This window comes from Pipistrellus kuhlii, unplaced genomic scaffold (assembly GCF_014108245.1).
Source record: "Pipistrellus kuhlii isolate mPipKuh1 unplaced genomic scaffold, mPipKuh1.p scaffold_m20_p_2, whole genome shotgun sequence".
In the NCBI taxonomy this organism is placed as follows: domain Eukaryota; kingdom Metazoa; phylum Chordata; class Mammalia; order Chiroptera; family Vespertilionidae; genus Pipistrellus; species Pipistrellus kuhlii.
In genome coordinates, this window is record NW_023425515.1 from 34291457 (window position 1) to 34300472 (window position 9016).

At 35.7% G+C, this 9016-nt stretch overlaps 1 protein-coding gene across 9 annotated transcripts in view; it reads left to right on the forward strand.

Moving 5' to 3' along the window:
- The window catches only part of FXR1 (FMR1 autosomal homolog 1), a 72146-nt gene that overhangs the window by 50555 nt on the left and 12575 nt on the right, over nucleotides 1-9016 (forward strand). For 7 of the 9 annotated variants that reach the window (XM_036443675.2, XM_036443676.2, XM_036443677.2 and 4 more), the window contains exons 10-11: nucleotides 961-1070; nucleotides 7152-7238. In XM_036443675.2, the coding sequence (XP_036299568.1) occupies nucleotides 961-1070; nucleotides 7152-7238 (197 nt within the window). The remainder of the gene's footprint in view (nucleotides 1-960; nucleotides 1071-7151; nucleotides 7239-9016) is intronic. The other 2 variants (XM_045583717.1, XM_045583718.1) reach the window with 1 other exon arrangement.

The window sequence follows — 9016 nt, forward strand, 5'->3', positions numbered from 1 at the left end:
TCAATTTAAAAATTTGGGATTTGGACTTAAATAACATGGACTGACTTAATAACAAATATGATGTTGCTGTGAATTTTATAATATATACATCGTTTCATATAGAGAAGGTTACCTAAATACACTGTTCCTAGGTAACAGTATGCAGTATTGGTGAGTTAATTTATGTGAATGTATGTTGTAACTAATAAGTTTCTAAGGGGAAGAGAAATCTTCATGCTTCTTTTTTTAGGTTGTCCTTTAATTATTGGGTACTTTAATTATTGGGTACTGCTGTTTGACAGACTTAGAGATCAAGAGTAGAGAAGGTAAATAATTTGGATATTATGTAATTTATAGTATTTCATATTTAGGAAGACAGCGTACCATACATATGTTGTATGTATTTTTAAAGCTATGGAGTACTTTTTAAAAACTTACTGGTGTAAAATCTTATACTTGTTAAATGTTAACATTTAATTTTTACAAAGGGAATATTTTAAAAGGTATGTCTTCAAGTCACAGGTATCTTTTTAAAAAATAGAAACTTGAAAATAAAATCAAGATTGAATTTAATTCTTTGAATAATTATATATGATATACAATGAACATAAATAGATCTGATTAATGCTAAGATAAGGGTTTTGTTTTTTTTTGCCTCTGTATACAAGAAATGGGTTGGCCTTGATATTTTAACAAGATAAAAATGATGTATAGAACATCTTAAAAGTTTATTTAGACTTTGAGAATGTTTTCCATATGATCAACGTTGCCAACCCAGTTAATGATAGCCTGCTGGAGAGAAGGAAATTTCAGACCAACAGTAAAACTTCTCAGTAGTCTTTAGGCGGTGAGTTAATGAGACTACAAAGATAGAACATCGCTTGTTTTTTTTTAAAATTTGATAGCAAGTTATAAATTATTTGGAAAGGATAGCACTATTGGTTTTTAACTTACCATTATATTTGTTTTCTCTTATTAAAGGAAAAGTAATTGGGAAAAATGGCAAAGTTATTCAAGAAATAGTGGACAAATCTGGTGTGGTTCGGGTGAGAATTGAAGGAGACAATGAAAATAAACTACCTAGAGAAGATGTGAGTATTTAAAAATGTAATTTATTTGGCCTGCTTTGTGTGTGTGTGTGTGTGTGTGTGTGTGTGTGTTGTTTAATTTTTCATATTCTTAGCTGACTTAATATTTTGTATTTTGGAAATTGTTTTTTGAAATTATATCTAGTGAGCTACTTACACTCTACTGCAATGGACTTTTCTTTTTTAACCTGTTAACTGGGGAGTTCCCTTTTTAATTACGCAACCTGTAATGGGCACGTACTCTTTCACTAGGACGTGTCAGTACATCACGCCCGGTGGACATAATTTCATATTATTTTTTTATTTATACTTAATTAAAATAAATGATATATATTTTCATTTATTTATATATAAAGCATAAAGGAAAATACAAAATTACAAAAAAATAAAAAGAATACCAACAAAAAAATGGAAACATCGAATTAAAAAATTATAAATTTTACAAACAATTACAAAGATTACAAAAAATATATACTGTCCCTCTCAGGGCGCAACATATATTTCCAGGACGTATTCATACGTTCTACCTGTTCCTAATATTGTTTACGTTTGACATATTTATACGTCCCGCTCGGTTAACAGGTTAAGAAAGTTCTGTTCCCTATAATATTTCTTTTGCATACTTAGAAGTCTACTTTTATCATGGGCCCTGGGTTCCTTGGTTGGTTTCACAGTAAAACTCCAATCCTATCTAATAAAAGGGTAATATTCAAATTAACTGTCACAAAGATGGTGGCACTCATAGCCACAAGATGACAGGGCCCAAACCCCTCATCCTTGCCGGAGTTCCCCAGTCCTGGGGGGACTGTCTGAGAGGGGGCAGCATGAGTGGCATTACGGATTGCTTGCTTGCTTCGTCCCCGCGGCGAAAAAGGGCCTCTGGGCAGCAGGCACAGAGCGGCTGAGGAGTGACATTTGCTTCCGCGACGCCCCAGCCAAGGAGGGCCTCTGGGGGACAGGGTCCCTGGCCCGCAGCCTCCGCAGGCAGGCCCGCCTCCTGCGGATGCGGCTCGGCTCTTAGTGGCACACTGCAGTTTCCGCCGGCTCCCATGAAAGCAGCCTACTGCATGTAATATTGTGTGATGGGCTACTAGTTTTTTAATAAAAGTCTTCAATTTGATCATTTTAACAGTCCCTTTTTGTACTTAGAATGTAAAGCTGTTCAATTTGATACTAAACAAACAATAGTCTTTTATGAAGGAATTCTTGACAGCACTCTCCCTAGCATTTTTATAGAATCTGAAAGCACTGACTCTTAATTGAAATCTTGAAGGTTTTCTGTTGCTATTTTGATATGAACTTTCTGGAATTTCTTTTCAGTCCTACTTCTCACATATTGATATTTTGTCTACTAATGCGGTTCTTTGTTTTCATATATTTTAGGATCTCCTTATTTTGTGGCTTCAGTCAATACTGTATAGTTGACTTAAACTTTGTATGTTTGAATATAAGGCAAGGACTTTGCTACTTATCTTCCAGCAATACACTCATACATAACTTCTTCAGTTTTGCACAATAGATAACTGTTTGGAGAGTTTGCTAGCCTATTGGATAGAATTAGTCTCCTAAAACAAAAAGCTGAAGATATTTAGCTTAAGTAAATAGCTTCACATTAAGGATGTTGGATTTAACAATGCCTATCAGAGATGGTCACTTCCTTTATTCATTTTTTCTTTTTTCACTTTTTTAAAAATAAATCTTTCTTTTTCAGATTATTATATTGATAGTTGTTCCTCTTTTTCCCCCCATAGCTCCCCTCCACCCGGTTCCCACCCCACCCCATAACCTTTTAACTTCCCCCACCCCACTGTCCTTGTCCATAGGTATAATTATTTTGTCCAATCTTTTCCTGCACCCCTTTTCTCCAGAGAATTGTCAGTCCGCTCATTTTCTATGTTCCTGATCCTATTATATTCACCAGTTTATTTTGTTCATCAGATTTTTTATTCACTTAATTTTTAGATTCACTTGTTGATATGTATTTGTTGTCAATTTTTTCCATAATTTTTATCTTTTTCTTCCTCCTCCTCCTCTTAAAGAATACCTTTAAGCATTTCATATAATACTGTTTTGGTGATGATGAACTCCTTTAGCTTTTTCTTATCTGTGAATCTCTTTATCTGACCTTCAATTCTAAATAGTAGCTTGGCTGGGTAAAGTAGTCTTGGTTGTAGGTTCTTGCTATTCATCACTTTGAATATTTCTTGCTCCTCCCTTCAGCCTGCATAGTTTCTGTTGACTAATCAGCTGACATCAGATTGGTACTCACTTGTAGGTAACTTTTTCTCTTGCTGCTTTTAGTATTCTCTGTCTGTCTTTTTCCCTTGGCATTTTAATAATGATGTGTCTTGGTGTGGTTCTTTTTGGATTCCTCTTGTTTGGGTTCTCTGGTCTTCCTGGACTTATAAATCTATTTCTTTCACCAGGTAGGGGAAGTTTTCTGTCATTATTTCTTCAAATAGGTTTTTAATACCTTGTTCTCTTCTTCTGGCACCCCCATAATTCGGATGTTGGTAAGCTTGAAGTTATCTCAGAGGCTCCTTGTACTGTCTTCATATTTTTTTACTCTTGTTTTTCTTTTCCATTTGGGTGTGTGTGTGTTTTTTCTTCATCGTATTTCAAATCTTTGACTTGATTGGTGGGATCCTCTACTCTGCCGTTGGATCTCTATATTATTCTTTATTTCACTCAGTGTATGCTTAATTTCTGATTAGTTCTTTTTCATATCTTTGAGGGTCTCACTAAATTTCTCAGATGTTTCTACAAGATTCTTCAGTAACCTTATAACCGTGGTTTTGAACTCTATATTCAGTAGTTTGCTTTCCTCCATTTCTGACCTCTCCGGTTTAGAATAAGCCAAGGCTTATTCATTTTAATTAGTTAGAATGTGGAAGAAAATGAATGAGGCAAAACAAATGACTACGTGTGTGTGTGTGTGTGTGTGTGTGTGTATAAAATAAAGTGCCCTCGGGAATTTGGGAGAACGGGAGTTCAATCACTCACTATGATGGGGTGGTATGGAACATGGTGGGTGACCAGAAGTGGTGGTAGGGCGGTGAGGGAGAGAGGAAAGGAGGGGAGGGGGAGCCATGCAGTGGCGGCACATGGGTGGTAAAGGAAGGAGGAGGTGGGGGGGCAGAGGGGAACTGTGGTGGTGGCATGCTGGTGGCATGGGAAGGAGGAGGCAAGGAGGGGAGTAACTGTGCAGTGGTACACAGGTAGTGAGCAAAGGAAGAGGTGGAGAACCTGATCGCCAGCCAGGCCTACAGACCCTATCCATGCACAAATTTTGTGCACTGAGTCTCTAGTTATACATATGAGTACTTGTAGCTCAGATTGATTTCAATTTGCATTGTTTTGAAAATTGCTATAAATCACAAATAACTTATTCTTAAGCAAACCCTCTTTCCCTTCCCACCATTTTTTCATGACTTTAAAATGCCTTTGAGATAAGGAATAAAATTAAGTGTCATACTATTGTGGGCATTTTCCTTCTTTATGCTTAATATATAAGATAATGGAGATCTATTGGTATTTGACCACTATTTAAAATTAGTCAGAAGATCAAAATGTTTACTGGCAAAGGCTATTAAACAACTCAAGTATAAATTTCTTGGCTTGATACTAATATCTCATCTTCCCTTACCTTGATTTATCCCAATTGCTTTTTAATATTTATCATCTTGTTATAAGTTCTCCTTCAAATATAAAATTCTAGGTTCTCCTTCAATACTTTTCAGTTTGTAGTATTGGTCAGTTGTTCCATTTCTGTGCTAGGTTAAATTTAAATGCTTACAGAAACCAAGAAAATCATGTAAATGATTAAGTGGGTTGATTTACAAGATATGGATGGGAGGGCACCAAATAACTTCCTGTAAAAGGAACATGCTCAGTTTTAATTTGATTGACGTGTGGGAATGCTGCATTGTGTTGCTAGAGCTTCTGATATTTTTTAAGAGAAGCTGAAAATCTATAATACTATAAAGAATTTTTTTAATTTCCTAAACATTTCATGTTAAAGCGATCTGAAGGTTGTTAATAGTTGATTTTGGGCCACCATTCCACAGTGCAAGCCATCTAAATCCCTTGGAGAGTGTTTATAACTTGCTTTCTCCAAAGTATTTGGTGACTCATCTCTGGTCTGAGATGACCTTTGTTTTTGTAGTAATTATTGTTGGTACACTAGGGTATGTAAGATTTTCTTCTATATTTTCTGGCTTATCGTATATCTTTAAGCCAGGTAATAAACTCCTTGAAGTCAAGAAATCAAATCTGAATTCTCTCCCTCTTTTTTTTTTTCCCCCCTTCATTTTTCTCCTATCACAATGAATTTTATAGATTAGGCACTTGATATTTTAAATCAGTTCATTAAGATTTTTTATTTTATTTTATTTTTATTTATTTTTTTAAGATTAAGAGTTTCCACCTAACCAGTTTTGCCAGATTTGCTCAGTGGATAGAGTGTTGGCCCATCAACTGAATGGTCCTGGGTTCCATTCTGGTCAGGGGCATGTTCCTTGGTTGCTGGCTTGAACCTCGGTGCGAGTTGTGCAGGAGGCCAGCTGATCCATCTTTCTCATCAATGTTTCTCTCTCTCTCCCTTCCTCTTTGTAAAAATCAATGTTATTATTAACCCTTTGCACTCGGATGTCCCCTCTCAGGGGACATCGGAATTCTAGCGTATCACTCGGATGTCCCCTCTCAGGGGGGACATTGCAGTTAATTAGTGATTACGGGGAATTGAGTTAATTCAATGCACGTGTCCGCCGCAAAGTAGCGTCGAGTAGCTGGTAGCCAATGTCCAGAATGGTTCGGAGTGCAAAGGGTTAAGAGAAGATTGAGAGTTCCCCAGTCCTGGTAGGGGTTTGTGTGGGAGGCAGCCAATCCATGTGTCCCTCTGAAATGGATGTTTCTCTCTCTTCCTCTTCCCTCCCTCCCATCTCTCTCCCTCTCCTCCATCCCTTCCACTCTTTCTAGAAATCAACGGGGAAAATGTCCTTGGGTGAGGGTTAAAAATAAATAAATAAATCACCACTTAAATTGTTAAGTCATTTTGAAAATAAACCATAGTGTAATCTTATACAGAATCAAAAGTTCTTAAGATACACTTAGTTCCATAAGGAATTATTCTATAAAATCAAGAAAATGGGAGGAGACACTGAAACCCATTGGATCACTTTATTTAAGCTATAGTCATTCTCCTTACTCAATAGTATACTAGAAGTGCATTTCTTTTTTTTAAATATATTTTTATTGATTTCAGAGAGGAAAGGAGAGGGAGAGATAGAGACATCAGTAATGAGAGAGAATTGTTGATCAGATGCTTCCTGCATGCCCCCTACTGGGGATTGAGACTGCAACCCAGGCATGTGCCTGTGATTGGAATTGAACCTGGGACCCTTCATTCTGCAGGCCAATGCTCCATCCACTAAGCCAAACCTGCTAGGGCTAGAAGTGTATTTCTTTAAAGAAAAAAAATTTATCAGTTATCTTAATTCTCTTCTACTTTTTAAAAACCTTCCTCCTTTAAAATTCATCAAGATAAACCAGGTCTATGTTAATCTTTTGACTTGCTTTTAAACCTGTGACAAAGTATAAGCCTTTACCAATAATTCCTTATTTTACTTTGTGTAAATATTTATCTTCTGTTGGTGATACTTATATTAACAGTTGGGAAGCATACCCTCTAACACAGACTTCGAAGATTTTGTTATCTGAAGATGCTCAGTATTACTAATTACCAGAGTAATGCAAAATTAAAACCACAATGAGATAGCATCTCTCACCTGTCAGAATGGCTACTATTAATAAATAAACAGGATGGGGATGGACCAAAAAACTTTGATATTTAAAAACTAATTTTTTAAATGCTCAGTTGTGGTGCAAGTATAACAAATTTTTGAAAATCTCAGTATTTCAAATAACATTGATATTTTTAGTGGTATATTTTTAAATCTTGATGTTTAATAGATATAAATTGCTATATGTTTTAGGAAAGTTTTCAAAATTTATATATTGGTATGTCAAATTTAGGTTAGAATTTTGTTAAAATATTAAATGCTTGAGGACATTGTTTTCTTACAGGGGATGGTTCCATTTGTATTTGTTGGCACAAAAGAAAGCATCGGAAATGTGCAAGTTCTTTTAGAGTATCATATTGCTTATCTAAAGGTTTGTATACTATTCACATTTATATCATTGTTGCTCTCCACATTAAGTTTAATTAATTTGATGTTTGTTGTAGATTTTAGATATTTATGTATTTCTAATTTAGGTTCAGTTATGTCCTGTTTTTATGAGAATTTATAAATGAAACATATTTTGCCATAATAAAATGATTTGCCTCATGCATATTGTTTCTCTTTCCCTCTGAACTTTTACTATTTCTTTTCTTACTATTATCACTTACTGTACCTACACATTCTGTACTGGAACTATATTGTTTTTACTTGATCTTTTACATGCAAACAAGACACAGAAGCAGCAGTGAAGATAGGCTTTTTTGTAACTGGTATTATCTGAATCAGATGCCATTTGATAATTCTTAACCATTGTTTATAATGTAGTCTGAGTTCATAAATAGAGCAAGGACTTTAGAAAAGAAATGCCACATAAATTATTAAAAGTTGTATTTATTATTTTACTATTCCTCTTTTATTCCTGCTATGAGTATAGTATTTTAGAGTATAGTAATATCCTCAACTGCTCTGTCTAGTTAGTACATTTTTCTTTTTGTCATATCATTGCTGCTGTTTTATTAGGTCTAGTAATAATTAATGTCGTTTTCTAATACTTTTTTAAATTGAATTTATTTAAACAATACAACAAAATTTAATCAACAATATAGTTGCCGTTGTTTTCTACTACTTGTGCCCAACGCTCAGGAAGCATTTTAATCCCTCTGTTGTAAAATTCTTGTGATTTTGATACCAAAAATTCGGTCAATGCATTTTTGAGGCATTCTTCATTATTAAATTTTTTTCCAAGAAGAAAGTTTTGCAAAGAACGAAACAAATGGTAATCGGAAGGGGCAATATCAGGAGAATATGCAGGTTGAGGGAGAACTTCCCATTCCAACTGGCGCAGTTTTTCAGCAGTGATTCTTGCAGTATGCGGTCGTGCGTTATCGTGGTGAAGAATTACGCCCTTCCGATTAATCAGCGCAGGTTCTTTTTCTCTTAAAGCTTGGGCTAACCTTCCCAATTGGGCACTATACACTGCACTTGTAATGGTTTGGGTAGATGGTAAAAGTTCATAATGAAGAATTCCTTTAAAATTCCACCAAACACACAACATCACTTTTTTCGCATGCAAGTCAGGTTTTGGCGTGGGCTGCGGAGCCTCATTTTTGTCCAACCATTGAGGCCGCCTTTTCAAATTAACATACAGCACCCATTCTTCATCTCCGGTTACAATTTGCTCTAAAAATGGCAAACGGTTTTGATGAGAGGAGTGAACTGCAAATTGTGACTCTTTGATTACGGTTGTTGTCAGTCAACTCATGAGGAACCCATTTTCCAAACTTTTGGACTTTGCTAAGTGCACGCAATTGATTGGAAATTGTTTTTTGTGAACAATTTAAAGTTGTCGCAAGCTCTTGTTGGGTAATTTGAGGATTTTGCACCAAAAGAGCTTGAAGAGCTTCTTGATCAAAATTGGACACATGGCCTCGACCACTCTTGTCATCTAACGAAAAATTTCCCTTGTGAAATTTCTCAAACCAACGCTGGCATTTTCTGGCGCTAACTGCATCTTGACCAAGAGCACTACAGATGTTTTTTGCAGCCTCACTTGCTTTTCTTCCTAATTGGAACTCGTAAAGCATGCAGTGCCGAATATGCTCTTCATCCGCCATCTTCTTAGCCCTAGTTTTGCAACAAAAACCAAACCAAACACAAACTTTTTCAAGCAAAACTTGTTAATTGCACTTCACACGTTCTGTAGATACC